The following is a 27,283-nucleotide window of genomic DNA, read 5'->3' as shown; positions in this document are numbered from 1 at the left end:
GCTACCTTGCTATGCTAAATAAACCATTACATAAAATACGGAGTGGAGTGTAACAGGTAGACTTGAAATGCATGTTTACTCTTTCCAAAAATACAAGGATGGGGGCACATAATGAAGCTAACTGAGAACTTAGAACAAATTGTAGAAAATATGTATTCTCTCAAAGTGTAATTAAATTCTGGAATTTGTTGCCAGAAAATGTGGTAAAAGCAGTTAGCTTAGCAGGGATTAAAATACATTTAGCTAGTTCCCTAAAAGAAAAGTCCATAAGCCATTATTAAGATGGACTTGGGAAACTTCACTGCTTATTTCTAGAATAAGCAGCATAAAATCTGTTTTACTGTTTGGGATCTTGTCGCATACTTGTGACCTGGGTTGGAAACAGGATACTGGGCTTGATGGTGAAACTGCCCCAGGACAGACCAAAGGTCCAAATGGGTTAGTTTTGTGCATACCATAACTGGAATGAACCTCACTCCTAAGCCAGGGTATGTGAAGTATGATTTCAGTATCTCAAAATGTACTGCTAATGTTCACTGTAGTATTTGCATTGTGCCAAAGACAGCTTTATTCTGGAGTTCATAAGATGTAATATGCACAGGTAACTTATCCAGGTGCTCTTGGAAGTTATTTTTAATCAAGCCTGTGGCACCCAAAATGATGGGAAATATTTCTGTATCATTCTGCCACATTTTCTTAGACTCGGACTACAATTCTTGGTCCTTGAGGATCTTCCCTCTCTCCACATGATTCACTGAGTAATCACTTGGGACCAACGCCTCTATAAATCAATGCCAGTCTGGTGTTTTTCTCTTTTACTACTATATCTGGTTTTCTGGCATCCAATTCTTTTTTTTTTAATCAGTAAGGATGGGGCAGTCCCAGGTAATCATAGCCTCTTCATTTTCCACAATTTTCTTAGGGTCATGATCCCAATGCTTTTTCAGTATACTAATGTTGTAATGCTTACAGACTTCCCAATGAATGAGCCATTCCACCTAGTATGGCCACACTTATATTCTTATATATTGTAGCACTCTGTCTGTTATTGTTCTCAGCAGGTGTGTGTGGTTAGAGGGAGGGAGGAGATAGTAAGCCAAGGGCCAGAAAATAGGCTTAGCCATTCCCTAAGCCTTGTTTGAATATTTCCCAAGTTGGGGTATATAGTGCTGTGCTGTAAAGAAATATTCCTATTTCCCAGGTGAGATTACGATTAGCACAAGCCCAATGCCAATAGACTTCTCAACTTGCATGAGATGCTTTCATTAACAAACTAGTTAAAAAGGCCCGTTTCCGAAACCAATGAAACGGGCGCTAGCATGTGGCTTTTTGTGTGTGTGTGTGTGCATGTGTCACAGAATTATTTTGTGTGTGAGTGTGTGAGGGTGCGGTGTGTGTGCAGGTTGTTGATGTGTGTCTTTTTGTTTTGTTTTTTCCAGCGGTGGTTCTGTGCTCTCCGTGCTGCACAGATAATGAGCCATTCTGCTGGGGAATGCTCCTCCCTTATTGTCACGTAGTTTCCTCTGATTTGTCCGTCTTACGTTGCCTAGTGTTGCCTGGGAACGGTGTTGTGATGGTCCTTTGTGTTTCAGAATGTGGAGGGTGTTTTTTCTGATTGGTCCGTCATGCAAGGACGGGGCAGAGAGACATGGTCAGTGTTGTGGCTTCACCACCATGAATCCATGAACCCTTCAGGGAGTGACTGAGTGACTTCAGAACATTGTCTTCAGAACGTTGAGGGTGAGTTTTATTATAGTAGATATGCCCACAACCATTTTGCCAACATCTTATTACTAATGCAACAAGAGCACCAGTTTGTAGATCCATACTCCAATCTATATGTTCTCTTTAGAACACTAAAGAGTTGCTAGGATTATAATTTTAGAACCTTCCCACCAAACTGGCCTTTAATATAGGTGATTACATTTCTTCTCCTTCCTATTCAGCTTTCTCCCAGTTTGGCAGATTAGTACTCCAATCCAGTATTCTTTATTACAGTGGTTCCCAACCAGTGGTCTGTGGACCCTTGGGGGTCTATGAGATCACTAAAGGGGGTCAGCAGAACACCAAAGAGAGAAAAGTCTTTTCATGCTGCTATAATTCATTCAAACAGAATACAGAGGCTGCTGTAGCTCAGCAGTAGCAGGATCAGTGGGGGGGGGGGGGGGGGGGGGGGGGGGGGGGGGGGAAGGATGGAAAAAAATCAACACCTGTGGGGGTAGGATTGGAGTTGGCTGTGCAGAGTGGAAGCAGAAGCAATTATAGAAGCTAGGCCAGGTGTACTGGCAATGGGAGTGTGATCAGGGGCAGCTGTAGAGATTGGAAGCAGAATACCAAGATCAGAATCAGCCTACAGAGTCTGGCAACAGTAACGCATCATCAATAGATGAAAAGATAATAATGCTGTAACTAGCTGAAGGGAAAGATGGAGACTAGTAGACATTGCTTAGGGAAGAGAATGAGAGAAAAACAGACTGGTGTGGACTGGCTAAAGAGGAGAAAGAGAAAAAAACTGGGAAGAAACATGGCACTAAAGGAAGAGGGTCTGGAAAGAGTGGCGAGGATGAACTAGGGGTTTCTGAACTTTTTCTGGAGGTTAATAAAGGGTCCAAATCATCATGACCTCCAGATGGTGTACACTGCACTATGAAATTAAAAATATTAAGAAGAGGGGATGCACTTTGATGGAATAAAATAATACCACCCAAGATTTACTGATAAAAGCATGTAAACTCAGCTTCTGGCATGGGTGGGTGTGGAAGGAGTGGGAACAGAGAGGAGGCAGATGCTGGATGGGGGGAGGCGGGATTGTTGCGGTGCACAGTTTGTGAACCACTGGATTAAATAACCAAATTTAACATAGCAGCAGAGTGACTATGTAAAAATGATATACTACTTGTAAGGAAAGAATTTATGGCCTAACCTCTCAGTTTTGACATCACTTAGGTAAATTCAGCATCCTGAAACATAAGACTCAGTAAAAATATAAAGTCTGCACTTACGTAGCTCCTCTCTATGCCGTTCTGTCTGGGCAAAGTACTGACGAAGCTCTTCGGTAATCTCCATGTTGCTCACATCACATTCTATCCCTTCTTCTTCAGACTCATCATCACTTTCAGAATCCTGTTGGGTAGCTGAGTGGTCTTTTAAGATCTGCTGTCTGGGCACATAAGGATGTCTAGGTCTGGTATTAGCACCATAAAAAGAGGCGCAATGATCAACCCTGGAAAGATCGGATCCTCCCCAGTCAGAATAGCGGATATTTGACAGAAGTCCAGGATACCATTGGGGATGATACAAGGTTTCAATGGCCTTTCTGTAGGCTCTCTTGTGTTTGTATAGCCAGTACATGGCCTGGTTGTAATGCATCCAGTATCGTGAATACATTTTTGCAGCATACCATGGTTCAGGATCTTCACTGGATGAATCTGCATAAATCAGATCACAGGTCAACTTTTTGTTTGCCAGTTTAATCATTCAGTTTATAAAATAAAAGCTAGTAATTAAAATGTGAGGAGAAACAGCAATGCACATACTTAATCATTTTTCATTGTATTTCATTACATATATATTTTAGAACATTAATAACACTTTGAAGCCAAGTGATGTCAGGCTGACTGGGACAAGCCAGAAAGAGGGAGATACAAGTTAAAAGCCTTGTATTCATTCCAAGCTGTGGTTTCCTTACTAACAACAGTAATTATCAGCTCTACCTAAAGACAGTGCTGTTAATAATAATAATTAAAAAAACCACCCATCTAAAGTCATCAAAGTTTAGGTAGTTAACGGTTGCTACCAATTTGTGTGGCTGGAAGACTTAAGGCTTTCTATTTTAAAAAAAAAAGGGCATATTAACAGAATCCTCATGTGGTCTCCAATATTCTGATATGACTGATCTTCACACGTGTATTTTTCATATTATTCTTCTCGCACGCATTCGGGGACCGGACCGTCTGTCATCTCGTGCACTCTCCTCCCCGCCTGCTATCCGGCACCTCTTCCTTAAATACCACCCTCCCTCACCGTCCAACTCATACCTGAGGCTGCCCACCAATAATCCCGCATCTTTCCTTGTCCGGGGCTCCTTCCTCTATAACACAACTTCTCCATGGACAAAATGATCTTGCAGTTGCAGCAGCCCTGTGAGACGTCCCGCCTTGCCGGAAACAGGAAATAACGTCATAGGAGGACGGGACACCTGACCGGAAAGCTGCGAGTCCTGCTGTCACAGGCGAATGGCGATCTCGAAGAATAGTAAAGATTTACACGGGAACGGGGTTTACGGGAATCCCGCGGAGATGGAAGTTATGCCTGCGAGGGTTCTGTGGATACCATCTACCTACCCAGGACATCCACATGTTGCTTCAATAATTCAGTGCAGCTGCACCTCACACTGAAACACATATACACAAAGAGGTTTGATTGAGAACAAGAGGCGGCATGACGTCAAAAGTTGAAGCCACTTGCCGTCGTTCTGCCTACACTCAAAACAAAGCAAACAAACCTGTGAGCGGCTGCTGCATCCATGTTCTGTTTGTTGATAGCATTTTCATTTAATCTCATATTTTAAAGCATGCCAGCTTTGCAGCATACGGATGTACAAAGAGGAAGTATGATAAGGGAATTAATTTTTCATAGATAGAACAGTCATTTGTTATAAATCGTAATTAGTGTGTCATTTGGAAGGGCTACTTATAGGAACACCCTAGCTTGTGTTATATTCGTGCAGAGACTTTTTTTCTGCTGGTAAAAGGCCACTAAAACAGACATCATGTTATGAAGAATCAGATGCTCAACATTCAGAATATTTATTTATTTACTTACTTATTTATGGCAGTTATATCCAGTGCTTTTTTTGTAGAAAAAAAGGTACCGGTACTCATTATGGGCGGGGTCACCACATATGGCTCCACCCCTATGATAGCCACACCCACATTAACCACACCCCCTATACCAGCCATGGCGCATATAAACAGACATCATTGAAAATATTATAGTACTATAGGAGAAAAAAATAACGTGATTTTTTTCATTATAAATAATCTCTGTAAGCTCTTACAGCTCCAGTATACCCAGTGCAAAATAAGACAGCCAATGTAAATTCTCAAATTGGACATATTACAAACACTAAAATGAAAATAAAATGATTTTTTTCTACCTTTGTTGTCTGGTGACTGTTTTTCTTTCCATATTAGTCCCAGTCTGTGATTCTGCTTTCCTTTGTTTTCGCTTAACTCTTCTGTGCCATTTGTCATTTTTGTCTCCTTTTTCTTTGCTTTCTTCAATATTTTTCAGGCTCTCTCTCTGTCCAGATTTAATTCATTCTTACTATCCATTCTTTAATTTCCTTCATCTACCTGTGGCTTTTCATCTTTTCCTCCCCCTTGTTCTCCCCATGCCCCTTCCTCTTATTCTCCAGTCTTTCTCTATTCCCCTTTTCCATCCAGCAGCTCTGCTTTCTCTCCCCATCCTTCCAGTGTCTCCCCTATTTCTTTCTGCATTCTTCCATCCAGCATCTTCCCTCTCTCTCTCCCCATCCTTCCATCTGTTTTCCCCCTCTCTCTCCCCATCCTTCCATCTGTTTTTCCCTCTCTCTCCCCATCCTTCCCTCTGTTTTCCCTTTCTCTCTCCCCAATCCTTCCCTGTTTTCCCTCTCTCTCTATCCCCATCCTTCCATCTGTTTTCCCCTCTCCCCAATCCTTCCATCTGTTTTTCCCTCTCTCTCCCCATCCTTCCATCTGTTTTTCCCTCTCTTCTTAATAACACCCAACATTCTATTCGCTTTCCTAGCCGCAGCAGCACACTGAGCAGAAGGTTTCAGCGTATCATCGACGACGACACCCAGATCCCTTTCTTGATCCGTAACTCCTAACGCGGAACCTTGCAAGACGTAGCTATAATTCGGGTTCCTCTTACCCACATGCATCACTTTGCACTTGTCAACATTGAACTTCATCTGCCACTTGCACGCCCATTCTCCCAGTCTCGCAAGGTCCTCCTGTAATCGTTCACATTCCTCCTGCGACTTGACGACCCTGAATAATTTTGTGTCATCGGCGAATTTAATTACCTCACTAGTTATTCCCATCTCTAGGTCATTTATAAATACATTAAAAAGCAACGGACCCAGCACAGACCCCTGCGGGACCCCACTAACTACCCTCCTCCACTGAGAATACTGGTTTCCCTCTTTCTCTCTCTCCCCAATCCTTCCCTCTGTTGTTTTCCCTCTCTCTCTCCCCAATCCTTCCCTCTGTTGTTTTCTCTCTCCCAAATCCTTCCATCTGTTTTCCCTCTCTCTCCCCATCCTTCCATCTGTTTTTCCCTCTCTCCCCAATCCTTCCATCTGTTTTTCCCTCTCTCCCCAATCCTTCCCTCTGTTGGTTTCCCTCTTTCTCTCTCTCCCCAATCCTTCCTCTGTTGGTTTCCCTCTTTCTCTCTCTCCCCCCAATCCTTCCCTCTGTTGGATTCCCTCTCCCTGCCAAGTTTGGCGCGAACGGCGCGAAGACGCGAAGCACGCGGCACCAGCCCCTATTTCCGGCCGCTGCTGCTTCTCCTGTTGTTGAGCAGCAGCGGCCGCTACACAAAGAAAAAGAAGATTAAAAAAAAATTGAAACCTGGCTGAAAGAAACGCGGCACCCCGGCACTGTAGACAGCCATTAGGCATTGGCTGTTGCCCCGCAACCGCTCCTCCTCTTGCCTCTACGTCACTGCCCCTGGAGGAAGACCCCGGAGGAGCGCAGTGACGTAGAGGCAAGAGGAGGAGCGGCTGCGGGGCAACAGCCAATGCCTAATGGCTGTCTACAGTAAGTTTCAGCCAGGTTTCAATTTTTTTAAAAATCTTTTTCTTTGTGTAGCGGCCGCTGCTGCTCAACAGGAGAAGCAGCAGCGGCCGGAAATGGGGGCTGGCACTGCGTGCGGGACATGGACTCACGGGGCGGGGGAACAAAAAAAAAAGGTGCCGGTACGCCGTACCGTTGCGTACCGGCACAAAAAAAGCACTGGTTATATCCCACATTTAACATGAATTAGTTTGAAACCTGGGAGCATTTAAAATTTTTTTTTTTTTTTTTACATGTGCCTAGATAAAAAGCGAAAGATGGTTTATGGTAACTTGTGCCTTTTGTTTTGTGGAATGCAGTGTGTTATAAAACTGCAGTTAATATTGTTATTACTACTATTTAAAAGAACGATATTAAATAATGAGGGCAGAGCTATCTTCATGCAGAAGGCCAGAGTCAGTCTAAATGTGTCAACATTTTCCAGTTCAGTGATATATATTTATTTCTTCTTGAAGTCATTTTTCAACAGCAGTTTCTCTTATTAGTCAATTGCAAGCACAATTATAATGCTAATTAATACGTTTTAGATGTTACTGAATTCTATTATTCTGGCACAGTATAAGTCATCACAAGAACAAAATATAAGAAAACTAATGGACTGCATTAGGAGCTAATAGCCCATATAGTTATGTTTAACAAATGAGAGATCTGCATGAAAGATAATATTTATTTTTTTTATTTTGACTTATAAAAATCACTTGTCCCTGAAACATGCTGAAAACCAGAATAATCCATTTGTACAAAAGAGATGAGGTGAACACGTGATTCCATGTGCCCTAATATAAGGGTGAGTTTAATTTTACTTCCAATCTTTATAACTCCAGGCTTCCCAAGGAAGATTACAACAACGGTTAAGATGAACCCATCAGTAAACAGAATATCCTCACTGAAATTTGGCCACGTATTACTGTATTGTATAGAACGGTGTAGAAAAATGAGCACATAATACAGCCTTTATTAGTGCTGTTTCCACCAGCTACAATAATTTTTAAAGCTGTTTTAGTGATATTCAGTTTTGATTTCATGATATTTATATCTACATATAGGAATAAATTAAAAAGCTGTCAAATAAGTAAAAAAAAATCTTTTGTCCTCCACCTTTTAAGGCACTGCCTATCCAACTGGAACAGTTTTTGACTTTTTACAGATGGACCATGCATAGGTAGTCCATTATTTCTAATAATCTTTTACTATTGTTTCAATAGCGTTTGCTATTGTTTTGGGTATATTTGTGACTCCACCTACTAGCTTCAACCCATATAATGGGCTAGATAGCCTCGTACCGTCTCCTGTTCTCAATCTAACCTTGCACATACAGGCCCAAGGAGGTTTAATGACAGGAGATGGCATGACGTCAAATAGCTGAAGTTGTCTCCCTCGTACTTTAAACAAGCTATTAGTTAACAGTTACCAACAAGAAAAATCCAAATACCTGACTCCACAAACATGAAGAATATGTACAAAAAAAGAGAAAACATTTTTAACTTCTTAGATGAGACGCTGCCTTCATTTACTACCACTGTAATATCTGTAATCCCGGTAGCAAACCTTCAGTCCCTGCAACTCTGCCCCAAAGTACAATTACAGTCCATGTCAACTGGCTCCTCCAAACCTGGTGTGCTGGTCCCTCCAGACTCTCCTTCCTCCAAGCACTCCATTAACTCTGCTAGGCTGTTGGTTGGAGACCTCCTCCCCAGGGGCGTATCTGCGTGGGGCCTCAGGGGCCTGGGCCCCCGCAGATTTCGCCCTGGACCCCCCTACCGCTGCCAACCCTCCCCCTCCGTTGCTCGCCTACCTTCGCTGGCGGGGGACCCCAACCCCCGCCAGCCGAGGTCCGCGTCCTCCTGCCGCTGCCGGCTGCCTTTGGTCCTTTAATTCTTCCATTGAAGCTGGCGCCGACGAAAGTTTCTTTTGAGTCTGACGTCGCTGCACGTTGTACGTGCAGGACGTCAGACTCAGAAATTGTTTCTGAGTCTGACGTCCTGCACGTACAACGTGCAGCGACGTCAGATTCAAAAGAAACTTTTTCGTCGGCGCCAGCTTCAATGGAAGAATGAAAGGACCAAAGGCAGCCGGCAGCGGCAGGAGGACGCGGACCTCGGCTGGCGGGGGTTGGGGTCCCCCGCCAGCGAAGGTAGGTGAGCAACGGAGGGGGAGGGTTAGCAATGGCAGCGGCTGGGGGGAGGGGGATCGGCAATGGCGGCGGCGGCGGGGGGGGGGCTATAATGTGCCCCCCCTCTCTGGCCCTGGCCCCCCCTACCGCCGCAGTTCAGATACGCCCCTGCTCCTCCCCCTCCCAGGTGGAAGGAATCTTGTACTGATTTCTAACCCAAGGGAATTGAGCTTTGCCATCCCTGCTCCCCCTTCTGGCCCTCGTCTGCCATAGCAGCTGCTCTTTCCAGTCCTTTTCCCCCTCCCTTCCACGTGGGGGCCATACCGGGTTTTGGGACCTACCCCCCCCCCCCCAATCCCTTCTCTCAGGGCCTTGTGGGGAATGTAGTCTGGCCCCATACCTCCTCCTGACCTGCTTAGACCCTCCAACCTCCTTACACCACTTAAATCTCTTAAAACAGAAAAAAAGACTCACATAGACAGTCATAAGCGTTTGCTATTGTTATTATATAAAAATGTCTTTATTATCATCATAAACAAAAATAAAGCTATATAGCGCAGCAGTAAAATCCATAATACAATATTGTAAATAGCAAAGGAAGCTCTGGAGCATGGGCAAACACATTTTGAATATAAACCTCCCACCATTCACAGACCCCTCGAAAACTCCCCAAACCCTCCCTCAATTCCCCTTACCCCACCCCCACATCCCCTCCTAACAGAGAGAATGCAAAACCTAAGAGATTTAATAAAACAGTTAAACCTCAGAAGTTTGCTGTTGTTTTCAATAGCGTTTGTGAATGTTTGGGGTTACTCAATATGGCGGCAAGCTCTGCCCACTGCCTTCAGCCCAGATAATGGGCCAGATAGGCTCATGCAGTCTCCTGCCATAAAACCTCCATGCATGGCAAGGAGATTTTATGACAGGAAACGGCATGACATCAAAAAGTTGAATAACTCTAAATGTCAAGTTAGGGCTTGAATTATCATCAAATATCTATCAACAATAAAGTATACAAAGTAATTGGATATCTTTGTATACTTTATCGTTGATCAAAAAGTTGAAGCCATCTCCCCCACACAGCCGCCATATTGGTGTACCATAAATAAACTATCAGCATACGGATGTACACAAAGGAACCGTCAAAACTGTAACATGAGGTTAAATTATGTTTACCTTGTTGCAGGGGAAGGGTGGTCCTGGGGAGTGAGGAGATTCTCTTTGGTGCCTGCGGGTGGGGGCCGTTTGAGCCACTCGTGCTGATGCTCTGGAGCGGTAGACTTGTTTTTGGAGCATTGGTAAGCTCGATTTTTGTAGGGGCAGCTTTAAGAAAGGCCCCAGCTCTGAGCCTCGGGGCCGAGTTGTGGGGACTCACGCGGCTCCAGAAACAAGTCTGCTGATCCAGAGTGCCCACTCCTATGGTGGGACAACATCTGACCCTCCCCCCAAGACCCCTACCTCCATAGTAAAAAAATAAAAAATTAACTTCAGGTTACAGAATGGAATTACCTTTCATCAGTTAGAGTAGTAACACTAGGCTTCCTAAGGCAGATTGCAAAAAAGTTAAGATGAACTCATCAGGAAACAGGATATTCCTACTGAAATTTGGCCATGTATTACTGTATTCTATAGAACAATGTAGAAAAATGAGTACAAGAGTTTATTACTTCTGTTTCTACCAGCTACAGTAATTTTTATTCTGTTATATTGTTTTATTAATTTATGCTGTTTATATTGTTTTAGTAAACCTCCTAGGTTTTGCATTCTCTCTGTTAGGAAAGGATCAGGGGGTGGGGGGATGTAAGGGAAGTTAGGGAAGTTTGAGGGGTCTTTGAAGTGTGTGTGTGTGTGGGGGGGGGTTATATTCAAAATGTATTTGTCAGCGCTCCAGAGCTTGCTTTGTTATTTGCAATGCTGTATAGTGGATTTCAGTGCTGTGCTATATGCCTTTATTTTTGTTTACGATGACAATAAAGGTATTTATGTATAAAAGAGAAGAACGCTCATCTTCTGACACAAATTGGGAGATGGGCGTCCTTCTCTCAGGGTCACCCAAATCGGCATAATCGAAAGCTGATTTTGGGCGTCCTCAACTATTTTTCGTCGCGGGGAACGACCAAAGTTCACGGGGCATGTAAGCAGTGTACCAAAGGCGGGACGGGGGTGTGGTTAAGAGATGGGCGTCCTTGGCCGATAATGGAAAAAAGAAGGGCGTCCCTGACGAGCATTTGGCTGACTTGGTCCAATTTTTTTCACGACCAAGCCTCAAAAAGTTGTCCGAACTGACCTGATGACCACCGGAGGGAATGGGGGATGACCTTCCCTTACTCCCCAGTGGTCACCAACCCCCTCCCACCCTAAAAAAACTTTAAAAATATTTTTTGCCAGCCTCTATTCAAGCCTCAGTTGTCATACCCAGCTCCATCACAGCAGTATGCAGGTCCCTGGAGCAGTTTTTAGTGAGTGCAGTGCACTTCAGGCAGGCGGACCCAGCCCCATCCCCCCCTACCTGTTACACTTGTGGTGGTAAATCTGAGCCCTCCAAATCCCACCCGAAACCCACTGTACCCACATGTAGGTGCCCCCCTTCACGCCTTAGGGCTATGGTAATGGTGTACAGTTGTGGGGAGTGGGTTTGGGGGGCTCAGCACACAAGGTAAGGGAGCTATGCACCTGGAAGCAATATGTGAAGTCCACTGCAGTGCCTCCTAGGGTGCCCTGTTGGTGTCCTGGCATGTGAGGGGGACCAGTGCAGTACGAGTACTGGCTCCTCCCATGACCAAAGGGCTTGCATTTGGTCGTTTTTGAGATGGGCGTCCTCGGTTTCCATTATCGGCGAAAACCAAGGTCACCCATCTCTAAGGTCGACCATTTCACCAAGGTCGACCTTATCATCGAAACGAAAGATAGATGCCCATCTTGTTTCGATAATACGGGATGCCCTGCCCCTTCGTGGGGACGTCCTCAGAGATGGGCGTCCCCATTCGAAAATGCCCCTCCACGTGTGTGTGTGTTTTTATTTGACAGGATTTTTATTTATTTGAAAGTTTCCCATATGTAGATTAAATATGAAATAAAATTGTAAACACTAAAACAGCATTAACAATTATTGTAGCTGGTAGAAACAGCAGTAATAAACTATTTTATGCTCATTTTTGTACACTGTTCTATACAATACAGTAATATATGGCCAGATCTCAGTGAGATCCTTTTTCCTGATGGTTTCATGTTAACTGGTGTTGTTATCTGCCTTAGGAAGGCTGGTGTTATTAAGATGGAATACATTGAAATTAAATGAAGGTTAAATTAAACTCTCATTGGGGCACATGGAATTGCATCTTCACTTCATCTCTTTTGTAGAGGTTTAGGGCCCTGTTTACAAAGGCGCATTAGTGTTTTTAGCACGTGCTAAAAATTAACATGTGCTAACCATGTAGGTGCCCATGGGCATCTACACGGTTAGCATGTGCTAATTTTTAGTGCACGCTAGAAATGTTACCGCGCCTTTGTAATCAGGGCCCTTATATTTTAAATACACATGGATTTTTCTGTTTTGAGCATGTTTCTGGAACAAGTGGATACGTCAAAATAATAAAAGTAATTATTTGGTCAATCAGATCTCTCTTTTGTTGAAATATAACTAAATGGGCTATAATGCAGTCCATTGGTTTTCCGATATTTTGTTCTTGTGATGACTTATACTGTGCCAAAATTGAAGACTCTTATCTTTTCTTTCTGAACGATCATAATATCATGTGAGCAAGTTGATGGATATGGCTGAAACATTTAGCAATGTTGAGATTAGCATATATACCCATCAGGGTATTGTGATAAGGAAGAGGCTGTCCTACCCTGGTTAGGCCCCTAGAGGGCGCTGTTCCCCTAAAATGTCCAGGGAGAAGGGCTGGGTGAGTTGCTGAAGGGAGCCAGTAAGGGGAGGTATAGCTGGAGGGCGCTAGGACCGGGGAGAGTCCTGGAGGTGGAAACAGGTGCAGCAGGTTATGGGCTGGGTCCTGTTTGGCCATTAAACACTGAATACCCCACCTGAGTGGTGAGGGGGGGAGCTAGAGCTAGCAGCGGAAGAAGAGAGCTGGTAGCTGGAGCAGGAGCTCCCCATGTGAAGTACTGGCTGAGCCCTTTGGACTGGTGGGGGTAGAACTGTGTGTTACCAAGAAGGAAGCTGGCTGGGGTAAGAAGGCCCTAGAGTATCAAGAATAAGAACTATGTGTTCAAGGAGGACTGTGTGTCCAGAGACTGAGTAAAAGACTGTGTGTCCCAGAGGAAAAGACTGTGTGTCTAGAACAGTGAAGAGGGGACTGTGTGTCTAGAGCTGTGTGCTACAAGGAGGGACTGTGTGTCCAGGGACTGAGTTAGTACTGAGCCCAAATGCCTGGGTGAGAGGGCTCAGGGGGGAAGAAATCTATGGATATTGAACTGTGCAAGAAGAAATGGTTAAAATGGAAGATTGCACTGAGTAGGAAGAAATGAAATGGTTGAGCTGGAAGAACTGTTTAAGCTTGTGAAAGTGTTTTAAGCTAAAAGAAGTGTGCCCCAGAGGCTGGAATAAAGATTTGTATGAGAAAATCCGGTTAATGAGACCTGACTATGTTTGCTTTGTTGAGAACCAGGTCACCCCGAGTAGAAAGGGGTAGGATACTAATTTGCATAAAATCTGCATACTGAGAACCAGCTCACCCTGAGTGAAAGAGGGACCTGGGATCCTGAGGTGAGAGCTTCATCATCACACACAAGCCTCATCATTTTCACAGTATTTAAAAGTTTGTCCTTTAATGATGCTGCATGTTGAAAAAGCCTTAAGTATAGACAATTATTCAAACATTATCACATGCTCACAACAGAACAGGTAGCCATACACACATTGTAAAAGTTAACAACAATTTCAACAGAGTACATCCAATTTTTTTTTTCTCTTTTCCGTCTTCAAAAGTTTCAGACAGCAGATGTACAGATCAGTAGGACCAAAGCAGTCCAAATAAACCCCCCTGTTTTATAAGTTGGGCTGTGTCAGCTTTAGCGCACGGCAGCCGCTAGCTAGTGTGACTTAATAAATGGGGGAAAGTCAGAAACAACACAGTTTGTACCTAATTGTTCAGCCACCCTTAGGTTTCACCTTTGGATTTAAAAAGCAATATCATGTGCATGCAGGGTCTGGATAAATGAGTTAAAACCATCAAAGTTTTAAACAAATGCCCCAGATATGTAATACTTGGTAGCAATAATGAAACAGTGATGGAACATTCACATAGCAGACAATCAACAAGTTTATTTTCCACTGAAAATAAACTTTGTATTAACTTGGCAGCAAATAGTGTACTGCTTGCATTTACATTCAAACAGACTTTAATTAGAAATAAATATATACAACTGAACTGGCACATTAGACTAATTCTGGACTTTTATATGAAGATAGCACTTCCCTCATTATTCAATACCTCTCTTTTAAGAAGTAGTAATAAAAAATATCAACTGCATTTTTATAACATACCACTGCATTCCACAAAACAAAGGAGCATGTTCCCACATACCATCTTTCTCTTTTGATCTAGGCACAGGAAAAAAAGATTTTAAATGCTGCTTGGTTTCAACCTAATTAAGGTTTAAAATAACATTTGTAATTAAAAATAAAAACTGTGAATGTTGAGCACCTGATTCTAAGAACATGATATCTGTTTTGGTGGTCCTTTACTAGGTGAAAAAACCTCAGCACCAATGCAACACTTGATAAGGTGTCCCTATAACCAGCCCCTCGAAATTACACACTGATTATGATTTAGAACAAATTACTACTCTAACGATGAAAAGTTATTCCGTTGTGATACCTCCACTGTGTACATCCATATGCTGCACAAGCCAGCATGTTTCTAACTATAATTGAGATACAATAACAATGAACGACGATAACGTGGCTACAGCAGCTGATAGTTTGATTTGCTCTGAGGAATATGGTGGCTGCCAGGGGAGATGGCTTCAACTTTTTGACATCATGCCGGCTCCTGTATTGTATTGTATTATAACATTTATAACCCATGCTTTCCCACTTGTCAGCAGGCTCAATGCGGCTTACATAATATAGCAAATTTACAAGATAAAGCAAAATGAATAAAACATCTAAACATAGTATATAAAGAGGTGGACAATAAAAAGGATAAGAGAGGAAGGTGGTAGAGGTATGGAACACGGAGATGGTGTAAGTTGGTGTAATGTATTGTTAAACCTTGGATCATGTGATGACCTCTGATTTCACTGGCCTGAGCAGAGAGCAAGTACGGCTGTGCTGAATTATTGAGCCAAGGATTTGTTTGCACAGTGCCATTTAACCATGGTTTGCCAACAAAGCAATAAATGTTAAATAGTGCACTGCTGTCAGGAAATGCCTAGCCACCCGCCTCAGGTTACCCCACAGCCACTAATAGGGCCTATCCCCAGCACAACTCAGGTCAGCCTGCACCTGCCACTTGTGCCATACACTAGCACCCTCCTCCCACTGACTGGGTCACAACTGCCTCTGGATGAGTCTTACGCTCTCAAATTATCCCCAGTGGTCCCACAGTGTCGAGAAAGCACTCACAGACCCAACACACAAACCACCAGGATTCTTTATCAGTCCAGACAAGCAGGGCAAACAAATGATTATGTTTATTCTCATAAAAATATTAAACAATGGAGAGAAAAATTGCAATCAGCAAAGAGTAACAAATGACTGAAAAATGGATCAATTATAATACTATTTAAACATTTGTTTACTTTCTAGAAAGTACCTGGGGAGATCAGGACATATAACTGCTCACCAGTTATCAAATATAACTGTTATATGCTTTACAGGGTTTCAGCAAAGCGCTTTCTCTCTTTCTGTCCCCCAGGCTGAAACGGGGGGAAAAAACAGTACAATCCAAATGAAAAATGTTCCTGGGCCAATCAGAGCCCAGTCAACACGTTAAAAAAAACTGGTTACATCACTATAGGCATTTCCTTTATCTGTGTGCTAACTGAAAGAAAGAAAGGTCAGTTCTTTGTAATAGCTTAAAACATAACATGCATCACCTGCTGGCCGAACTAGAGAAATGCACTTCAAGGATCAATAAAGGCAATTTTAGAGGCTTAAAACACATTGTTCTGTCACAACCAGGAAGTTTTTTTTAATTCGTGCCAGTTGTACAAATAATTTCTTTTCCATAAACCCCCAGATTCTATATAGTGCACCTAATTTCTTGCGTGCAAATCGGGGTGTATTCTGTTTAGTGCACATAAAGTAATTGGTTAACCAGCCAAACAGCACTGATAGTTGGATGTTAAGCAATTATCGACACTAATTGGGACTAATTAGACTATGTGTGCACTACTTGATAAGCGTATTCTATGATGTAGTCCTTATGAATTCTATCACACAGACCTGAAATGGCATTCCGAGGTGCGTGACATAGGAGTTTCTAAATTCTATGCACGTGATTACAGAATTTGGTGCTCTGAGCGGAAATTTGGATGCCAAAATTTACATCAAGTTCTCCTTGTCATAAATGTCTGCGTCTACCTGATCGATGTCGATCCCGGCTTTAGGAGCTATTCTATATATGGCGCCTTAGACTTTCTCTTGATAGACTACCTATCCTGTGGAATAACGTGGGGTTCTGAGATATTTCCTATTGTGTAAGCTATGCTTTTCACTTCCTCAGAACAATCCAATATAGACATTTGTCTAGGTTGATGGGTCAAGCTGGGTGTTGCTCTCGATTTGGGGGGCTTCCAGGTTGCAGGTTGTCAAGACAATCCCTACAGAGCTGAAAGGTGTCTCCTCAATAAAAAGGCTAAATACTGTTTATGTAGTGCAGTCTAATGGCTAGTACACTGACCTTTGATGCTACAGAGTGGGGTCAAAGTCCCACTGTAGCATTCGGTTCTGATATATTAACCTTTTGGCCAATCATGCTTTTCACTTCCTCAGAACAATTCAACCTAGACATTTGTCTAGGTTGATGGGAAGAGCTGGGTGTTGCTCTTGATTTGGGGGGCCTTCCAGGTTACAGCTGGTCAAACAATCCCTACAGTGCTGAAAGGTGTCTGCTCAATAACAAAGCTGATCTCTCAAAACATCTTCAGATGACAGACACAATAGGTTATATAGAAGTTGAGGTACTGTAGAGGTCTGAACAGTTGACTTGTCATGCTTGAAAACAGAACAGTGATGCACTTGGGCCACTGTCCTGTGTACCCTATATGACATGGTTACTGTAACAGTACTTCCGGGAGACTCTGGGCCCATAGCTTCACACCCTCTTCCCAGATCTGTGAAGTTAACCAATAGAGAAGGGAGGCTTTTAGGCCAGTCCAGGATTTCTCTCGACTTCATCTTGGTGCATTATCGGAACCTGCAGCACTGATTGCAATGGATAGAATCATGGACTACAAATACTACACTGCTTTGGGATGTAAGTTTAAAACCAGAACCAGCCAAAAGGTCTCCCTATGGGAATGGGTCACTTGGCAGCTCTATCACCTCCACAATTATAAGCCTCTTTCTGTACTAGAAACCTCTGAGGGGCATAATCGAATGGGGCACCCAAGTTTTCATGAGGGCGTTCTCGCAGGACGGCCCTGCGAAGGGGCGGGGAAACCCGTATTATTGAAACAAGGTGGGCGTCCATCATTTGTTTTGATAATACGGTCGGGGACGCCCAAATCTCAACATTTAGGTCGACCTTAGAGATGGTCGACCTAAATGTTGAGATGGTTGACCTTAGAGATGGTCGTCCAATGTTTTCAGCCATAACGGAAACCGAGGACGCCCATCTCAAAAACGACCAAATGCAAGCCCTTTGGTCATGGGAGGAGCCATAATTCGTAGTGCACTGTTCCCCCTCACATGCCAGGACACCAACCGGGCACCCTAGGGGGCACTGCAGTGGACTTCACAAATTGCTCCCAGGTGCATAGCTCCCTTACCTTGTGTGCTGAGTCCCCCAACCCCCCCAAAAAACCCACTAGCCACAACTGTACACCACTACCATAGCCCTTACGGGTGAAGGGGGGCACCTACATGTGGACGATGGTGGCTCTCAAGGACCTTTTGAGCAGCTCGCTGTGGTGTCGAGAGGAGCAGTCACAGGGCACCCATTCTATGTCTCTCACTTGGGTTGTATAAAGGAGCCTTAGGAGAGATTTAAAGCGCAGAAGGGAAAGAAAACCTGGTGCGGAATCCCAAGGATTAATGGAGGGTTTAGTGCTCCCTAGGAAACATGGAAGCCATCAAGCGGGAGAAGCTTCTAGCTTCCCTAAACTCTTGTCTACCAATCAAGGGAAGGAGAAACCCCAAAGGGAGGGGTTTTGAGAACTGAGTTGAAAGAAGGGGGCTAAAGGGGCAGAGGAAGGAGATCCCTGGGAGAGAGAGAAGGAACCGGAGGAAAGCACCCCAGCCCAGGCAGAGTAGCTCCCTCACAGCAACTGGCCAGCAGGAGTAAACGGACTACCCAACCCAGGGCAAAGAGGACCTTAAGTTAAGGCTTGACTAAGGAGTTGTGGGTGCTGGTAGCCAGCAGGAGTAAGCGGGTTTCCTAACCCAGGGCATGAAGGACCACAAACAGGATGCTGGACCAGGAATCGGAGGAAGGCCTAAGCCATTGGAATATATCTGCCAAAGCTGTGTTTGTTGTTTGAAACTGCAGAGAGAATATATCTGCCAAAAGTGAAGGCAGTATTTTGTTTGAGAACTATACTTCTTGGCATACGTTTAAGAACTATTGCAACTATTCCCGCCAAAAGGTTGCGATTAGACTTTCATCTGGGAGGGGGAGAAAGAGAGCTAAGCTGTGCCATATTCCCCTTTGCTTTCACGCTTCTAGCGGTACTTCTAGGTTTAGTGAGCCCTTGGGCCACTGCCGAGGAGCGGCAACGGCAGGAGAATCACCCGAACACAGGACAGACAGAACAAACCTCCCGGCACCCCGGGTCGGAACTCTCTGGCAAAGACTGCCGCCGAGGCAGCACAGGCAGCCACCAACTGGACCAGAAATAGCCCAAACTTCACCTGCACTTAACCACCGTTCCTCTGGGGTTGAGCCCCAGAGTGCGGGCGGTCAGCAGGACTTACCGGGCAGGGCAGGAAAGCAGAAATGCAGGGACCAGCAGGATAAAGGCTCCAGGAACCCAGCTGGAGCAGGGCAGGCCGCAGGTAGCAGAGCAAGCCAGGAGACAAGCCGGGTCTGGGCAGGCAGCAGTCAGAAGAGTAGGTCAGAAGATAAGCCGGGTCTGGGCAGGCAGCAGTCAGCAGAATAAGTCAGCAAACAAGCAGGGTCAAAACCTAAAACAGGAAAAACTCAGCAGCACTGCAAACGACTTCCACCAAAGGAAACTCCTCTGAGGACCTCTGTTGCAAGGCAACTAGGAACCTTTCCAGGTGGTTAAAAAAGGCAGCCCACAAGGGAGTTCATCAGGTACGGATACTGCTTAGTTCCAAAAAACTCCCAAAACAATCTGGAGGGCTGGAAGATCCGGACCGGACCGGACCGGACCAGACCAACATACTGTATCTTCTGGAACATGGGAAAAGGTAAACCATCAATTCGCAGCATTCTCTGGGTCTAACTCCCAGGGCCCGAGGTGACTGCAAGCCAGGAACCTGGACACAACCGTGACACTTGCTCATGACATAAATTGCCCGTATGGATAGCTGAAGAGTTGTATGAGGGCTGAGGAGCCACATAAGGAACACCGTGGTCTGGACTGGAGGTTGAACAGCCGCATGATAAACGCCGTGGTTTGGAGCCTTGAAGGACCTCATGTAGAGCATCATAGCCCGAGAGAGTGATACATCTACCAGAAACATTAGTTATAAGCCAGATGCCGACTTGAGGAACCAGTGACTGGAGACAAGCACTACCTTAAGTTGCAGGTGCTTTACAGCAGCTTTCTAACATAAGGGTACCTGGGAGAGATCTGTGCTGGATGGGTAAAGGGTTGAGGGTGATGGAGTCCAGAGTAGGCAGCATTGGGTGTCCAGAGGAAAAGTACCACACGTGGGTGTGCTTTTTGTGTCTGTTTGTTACAGCAGTCCACCAGGAGGCACAGAGGCATTGGCCGAGTCCAGCTGGTGATTTCAGGAGGTGTATGGAGATCCAGTCTTGTCTGGGGAAGAATGCAGCAGGAGAAGACAGATCAACAAAGACAGTAGCAGCAGTGGCAGAAGCAGTAGGAGTTGCTAGAAAAGTGATACATCCTGAAGGACATTTGTACTGGACTGGTTGTACCTACCCTCAATATGCAGAGCTTGATTTGCATGCAATGAAGGCAGTGCATGCAAATCTATCTCATCCATATTTTTATTTGTTGTGGGTATCCTGAAAACTAGACTGGCTGGGGGTATTCCAAGACTGGCTTGAGAACCACAGCTGTACACTGAGGGCCCCTTTTACTAAGTCACATAGGTGCCTACGTGCACCAAAATGGACTTACCGCCCGACTACCATGTGGCTCTTGCAGTAATTTCATTTTTGGCACGCGTCTGGAAATAATTTTTATTTTCAGACGCACGTAGTGAATGCATGCCAAGTGGCATCTGACATGCGTAGGTCCTTACCGCCCAAATTTTTTACCACCAGGTCTATGGCTGGCGGTAAGGTCAGAGACCCAAAATGGATGCACAGCAATTTTCTAAAAAAAAAAAAAAGAGGCCTTTTTTACAGGAGCACTGAAAAATAATTCTGCGCGCGCCCAAAACCCACGCCTACACTACCGCAGGCCACTTTTTACTGTGGCTTTCTAAATGGACCCCTAAAACAGCTTCTGTTCTGTAGGTTTAGATTGTAAATGACCACCAGAGGGACTCAAGTCATTTTCTCTTTGTCTATATTGTAGCAAGCCACCTTAAGTTCTCATTTTTATCTTGACATTGGGACAGTCCAGACCATTACTTTGTTATAAGTTTTTGCATCACACTTCTGATGTTAGTGATCTTTCCAAGAGAAAAAGCATATCATTTTAATGGAGCTAGCTGATTGGCTAAGAATTTGCTGTAAGAAATGAGTATAACCATATATCTTTGAGACTGTTTCAAGGTCTAACAGACTGACATCACCTTTTCTGTATGACAAGTACTATAAAAGAACCTCCTGCACCTGGGGAAATCACATGCATTCATAATTTCAAAACACACACGCAGATATATAAAATTGAACTGTCTACACTGAAGTGCTGTTTCAAAAATGTTTATGATTTGTCTGAGACAAAGGATTGTATCAACAATCATAGCAAAGTGGGTGCTTGCAATTATAAAAATAAAGAAAAAAAGGAGTGTTTAGAACAAGGTAACAGTAAAACAATATTTCTACTAACAGAAGACAGTTTAAATGTGAAGAAAAAACCATCATGTCTGATATTGTGCCTCTCTGATTGATGATATTATTCAAGCACTCAGCACTCATTCAACTGAATGTAATCCTTATCAATGACCTCAGCGGTGACTCTTTTCACATGAGTAAACAGCTCATGACTCGCCTGCCTCCTCATTTGTCAAAGAAAACTTTTATTACAGGCTATTTTATTATATCAACAACTTCTTAACTTTTCACATATACAAAATAATTTAAAAGCTGTTAATACTTAGCCTTTGAATCAGATTTTCAGATCTGCTGCCTACACAGACCATGTTTCACAAGGCATTAAGCCCTAGCTGCCTCAGGGTTCAGATCTGATTGCCAGATGCCAACCTCTAATCAAAGCGTCTTGGGATCTGGCATTCAAGTCCACACCCTGAGGCAGCTAGGGCTTAATGCCTTGCGAAACATGATCTGTGTAGGCAGCGGATTTGGAGACCTGATTGTACTGTTCTAGGCAAAGTATAGATTAGCTTCAACAGCAAGCTTAAACCATCCACAAGTAAGAAGCTTTACCAGCAGATTCTCAATGCTTAAGCAGATCTTCTTTATTGTAGTACTCGGAATAAACAAAGAAAATCCAATTTACAGTTCAGTTGCTTAGATAGAATTGTTGCCTTCTGCACAGAGTGTGCATCTAGCCACTCCAGAGGCAAGGAGTTGGCCAGAACCTCAGCTTAGCTGAGAGGAAAAGCTGTCACTCTCAAAGGAAATAAGGGGGAGAAACTCAGGGTAAATAAAAAGGGAATGAGTTGGGGAGATGATGAAAACCTTTGATGGAATTATAGTAGATTAAGGATGGATTAGCCCTAGAACAGCTGCTGATCAGAAAGCATGTTAGTAAGACGGGGCTCTCTTACACAGACCACCAGGCAGAGAAAGAGGGCTGGCCCTAGCTCAGAGCTAACAGCTAATAGGGAAAGCTCACAAGAAGTCAATCACAGGATACTGCAAACTATAGGAAAAGCAGTCCTAATACACAGTGCTATTTATTACACACACAATGCAATTAAATACAAGTAATACTCATATTAAATCTACATAACAATGCACCCTGCCTCCATGAATATGGGGGTTTGTACACTGATTCAAAAGCTTAGCAGATAATTATCTTTTAAATTATTTTGTATATGTAAAGAGTTTAGAAGTTGTTAATATAACCTGCAATAAAAGTTTTCTTTGACTGATGAGGAGGTAGGCGAGTCATGAACTGTTTGCTCATGTGAAAAGACTCACCACTGAGGTCATTGATAAGGATTAAATTGAGTTGAATGAGTGCTGAGTGTTTGAGCAGTATCGAAGTTTTGGCTCCCACTCTTGAAAGTAGATATTTATGACCATTTAAATTGAGTTCTCTGATTGATGAAGCAGACAAAAACAATAGAGCAACAGCAGGTTGAAAAGTTGCCCCTTTTATCTGTTATAACTTCCAGCACCATCCTACCCATGTAGAAGGCAATTCTATAATTAGGTGCCTAGAGGGTGCCTGATAGGAGCATATTCTATAAAGGAAACTAGGTACCTACTTTCCTTTCTCTGAGGACTGTAAAATCCTTACATATTGTTGATGTCAGTGACTGAGCCCGATGCTAGAAGCAGTACCCCAGCAACTTTTTCTAAAAGCCTTTGGGTGGCTCACCATGGATGTGTGTGCCTGTTGCTGCCTGCCACTGTCATGTGGGATGTCATGTTTTCTGTGGAGCTGATCAGACCTCGTTTTTCACATGGTTACCTCACCACCTAGTTTTTCATATTTTCAGCTTTTTTGTTCTGTCAGTCCTGTCACTTTTACTCGGTTCTCTCCTGGTAGTTGTTCGGTTTGCTGTTGATGTTTTTTTTTTTTAATTCTTTGTTTATAATTTTAAAACAAAATTAAAAGTGAAACACTTGTGTAAGAAAATTGGAAGAATACATCATAAAAAAACATATCACTATTAATAAGGAAACAAGATTAATCCTCATTGGACCCCCAAAATCTAGGAAGGCACAGTCCATAACTCAGGAGATGAGCAAAAGAAAAGAAAAAAAAAATGTACATGCAAAAGCTTAACATGATTAACCTCACATGTAATTTAATCCCAACTCAAATAGTAGATATTAGCAGTGACTACTTTTTTTCAAATCTATGAAGGCTCATAGTTGTTCCTAGATATTTAACTACACATTTACATGGCTAATAAAAAGGATGCACCATGTGCCACAGTTTAAGATCTCATAGCCAGGAAGATCTTTCTTCTTTCCTGGGTTTGCCTTGTGACATCAGGGTACACCCAAATCTTTTTTTCACAAAATAACACTTGTGAATTTTGAAAGAAGAGACACATCACAGCATTCAGATCTTACTCAAATACAAATCTCTCTCAATATCTTCCAATAGAAAAGTTTCCAATAACTGCTGCTGTTGATTTTTCAAGTTGTATCACATTGTGGAAAGTATATGAATTTATTTGCATTCTGCAGAGGGAAATAAGTATTTGATCCCCCACCAACCAGTAAGAGATCTGGCCCCTACAGACCAGGTAGATGCTCCAAATCAACTCGTTACCTGCATGACAGACAGCTGTCGGCAATGGTCACCTGTATGAAAGACACCTGTCCACAGACTCAGTGAATCAGTCAGACTCTAACCTCTACAAAATGGCCAAGAGCAAGGAGCTGTCTAAGGATGTCAGGGACAAGATCATACACCTGCACAAGGCTGGAATGGGCTACAAAACCATCAGTAAGACCTGGGCGAAGGAAAAAAAAAAAAAAAAAAAAAAAAAACAGAGGGAAGGAGACAACTGTTGGTGCCATAGTAAGAAAATGGAAGAAGTACAAAATGACTGTCAATCGACAAAGATCTGGGGCTCCACGCAAAATCTCACCTCGTGGGGTATCCTTGATCATGAGGAAGGTTAGAAATCAGCCTACAACTACAAGGGGGAACTTGTCAATGATCTCAAGGCAGCTGGGACCACTGTCACCACGAAAACCATTGGTAACACATTACGACATAACGGATTGCAATCCTGCAGTGCCCGCAAGGTCCCCCTGCTCCGGAAGGCACATGTGACGGCCCGTCTGAAGTTTGCCAGTGAACACCTGGATGATGCCGAGAGTGATTGGGAGAAGGTGCTGTGGTCAGATGAGACAAAAATTGAGCTCTTTGGCATGAACTCAACTCGCCGTGTTTGGAGGAAGAGAAATGCTGCCTATGACCCAAAGAACACCGTCCCCACTGTCAAGCATGGAGGTGGAAATGTTATGTTTTGGGGGTGTTTCTCTGCTAAGGGCACAGGACTACTTCACCGCATCAATGGGAGAATGGATGGGGCCATGTACCGTACAATTCTGAGTGACAACCTCCTTCCCTCCGCCAGGGCCTTAAAAATGGGTCGTGGCTGGGTCTTCCAGCACGACAATGACCCAAAACATACAGCCAAGGCAACAAAGGAGTGGCTCAGGAAGAAGCACATTAGGGTCATGGAGTGGCCTAGCCAGTCACCAGACCTTAATCCCATTGAAAACTTATGGAGGGAGCTGAAGCTGCGAGTTGCCAAGCGACAGCCCAGAACTCTTAATGATTTAGAGATGATCTGCAAAGAGGAGTGGACCAAAATTCCTCCTGACATGTGTGCAAACCTCATCATCAACTACAGAAGACGTCTGACCGCTGTGCTTGCCAACAAGGGTTTTGCCACCAAGTATTAGGTCTTGTTTGCCAGAGGGATTAAATACTTATTTCCCTCTGCAGAATGCAAATAAATTCATATACTTTCCACAATGTGATTTTCCGGATTTAATTTGTGATGTGCTATCTCTCACTGTTACCAATAACCTACCCTTCAATTATGGGCTGCTCATGTCTTTGTCAGTGGGCAAACTTACAAAATCAGCAAGGGATCAATACTTATTTCCCCCACTGTATTTCTGAGTTCTTTGGGGGATAAATGCACAGGAATCCTTGGTAGCTTGGTACCATATAAGGCCTGACCTTACAGTCTGTGGTATGAGACAGGCAGAAATTCAAACTTCACAAACTGAGTTCTTTTATGAGTCTAAGTCAGAACACTCCTGGGATTCTGATGATAAACCAGGGAGTTTTTACGGAAGTGAGGTCCACTGGTCTCCTTGGTGCCCGCTGGGAGGGAGAGTCAGATTTGGGAGTCTTTTGGGAAAAGACTGTTTCAGAAGGAAAGGAGTGCAGAAAATGCTTAGTCTATGGAACTTTTGATATGCATCGAGGCAGGGGCGTAGCCAGACACCCAAGTTTGGGTGGGCCTGGACCCAAGGTGGGTGGGCAGAACTCCACCTTCTTCTACAAATGATTTGGTTTCTCCCTCTCTCGCCTGCATGCCATATGGTCTTTCAAACATCCCCTCTCCCCCGTAAACCTTTTAAATAGTAGATTTTCACCGGCAGCAAACAGTTGTTGGGAGTTTTTGGCTGGTGGGGCTTGGGGTCCCTGCCAGCCATATTATAGGTGTGCTGCTACTTGGTGGGCCTGAACCCAAAGTGGGTGGGCCTGGGCCCACCCCAGCCCACCCTTGGCTATGCCACTGCATCGAGGGCTTCTGCCTTGGGGATGTGCAATAAAAGCTTACTGATGTACCGTGCTGTGAACAGAATCCCTTTGGAGTTAAATTGCAAGAGGCCGCTTCTTGCATCAGACAGCACAGTGACATCTTCTAGGCCCACTTTTGACCTGAAGGCATCAGAGAAGAGGGCAGTGGAGTTCCTATTACTTTCACAGGCATAGGTATCCTTCACCTTTCTGCTTCTCCTACTCTAGACAGGATTCTTGTTCTCATTCCAGACTGTATTGGGCCCATAAATCCCAAACTGATTTCCGCATACAAATAGCTTAACAAACCAATCAGCGATGATAATTCACACTTCACTTGCAATTATTGACACTGATTGGTATTAATTGGAATTTACATGCAGAACTTGCTAAGCAGATTCTGTAAAATTCTGTGCATAAATTCTAAAACATGGAGCAAAAAAGGGAGTGTGGCCATCGGCAATGGAATGTGCGGGTCATGGGCAATTCTAAAATCTGTGTGCTGATATAGAATACACCTACTCTGCATCTGCACCTAACTTAGTCTCCAGCATTTATGCCAAGTTTTAATTAGCCACATGGACAGGTCCTAGGCGTATTCTACAAATCACATCTAAATTTAGGCATGGTTTATAAAATATGCCTAGGTGTATTTTTTTTTCAGTGCCGATTTATACAGTGCCATATATAGAATCTAATCCTATGCTACTTACATGCAAGCTTAGAGAATAGCTCTTTGGTTAAGTGTGCACTTAAGTGACACCTAAATGCAGGCGTGCCTTACATAGAATTGCCCTCAAAGTGTTTAACAGGTTTCACAGCATATTTCTGCAGATTGGGGGCGCACATTTCCTTATTTGGGCAATTGGCTGGTAAAGGATGCTACTCAAGAAGGAGAAGAAAGATCAGTTTGCTCAACCATTCGGGTGCTGAGATTGATAAAGTTCTTCATATATTATCCCAAATCACATCTAAAACCAATTCAGCAATTGGAATTCATAGGAGCCTTGCTAGACGTTACTTAAGTAACTGCTTTTCTTCTACAGTGAAGGATAACCACCTTGATTTCCATTGTAGAGGAAATTTAGGAGAGTCAGCAAGAATCAGCTGGTCATTTGTTGATGATTTGGGGGCATATGGCCTTAACAGTTCATGTCACTCCAATGGCATACCTCAATTTTGAGGCAAGCCCAATTAACCTTGTTAATCCAGTGGACTCAGTTTACTATGAATCTCCAGGACGTTCACCTGTTACCAGTACTCACTCTGTCCTGGTGGATGAACCAATCCAATCTGGCAAAAGGAATCTCCTTCCATATTCCTCAGATTCAAGCAACTCAGTACCCCTCATAATGAAAAAATTCTGAAGTCCAGACAAGATTGAGAACCATGATTCTTA

General features: G+C 43.7%; 1 protein-coding gene and 1 long non-coding RNA gene across 2 annotated transcripts in view; one reads left to right on the top strand and one right to left on the bottom strand.

The window, feature by feature from the left end:
* GEMIN8 (gem nuclear organelle associated protein 8) overlaps positions 1 to 4,152 on the bottom strand; it is a 40,484-nt gene extending 36,332 nt beyond the window's left edge. Inside the window, exons 1-2 of the mRNA XM_030199576.1 lie at positions 4,038 to 4,152; positions 3,003 to 3,428 (exon numbers count right to left, since the gene is read on the bottom strand). Of these exons, the coding sequence (XP_030055436.1) occupies positions 3,003 to 3,428; positions 4,038 to 4,110 (499 nt within the window). The 5' untranslated portion in view covers positions 4,111 to 4,152. The remainder of the gene's footprint in view (positions 1 to 3,002; positions 3,429 to 4,037) is intronic.
* The window catches only part of LOC115468059, a 29,037-nt gene extending 2,209 nt beyond the window's left edge, over positions 1 to 26,828 (top strand). The window contains exons 3-4 of the long non-coding RNA XR_003941811.1: positions 20,491 to 20,496; positions 26,819 to 26,828. This is a non-coding gene — a long non-coding RNA (uncharacterized LOC115468059). The remainder of the gene's footprint in view (positions 1 to 20,490; positions 20,497 to 26,818) is intronic.
* The last annotated feature ends 455 nt before the right edge of the window (positions 26,829 to 27,283 follow it).

The sequence above is a fragment of the Microcaecilia unicolor genome, chromosome 4, assembly GCF_901765095.1.
Source record: "Microcaecilia unicolor chromosome 4, aMicUni1.1, whole genome shotgun sequence".
Lineage (NCBI taxonomy): Eukaryota > Metazoa > Chordata > Amphibia > Gymnophiona > Siphonopidae > Microcaecilia > Microcaecilia unicolor.
This window is presented reverse-complemented; position numbering and strand designations above follow the sequence as displayed.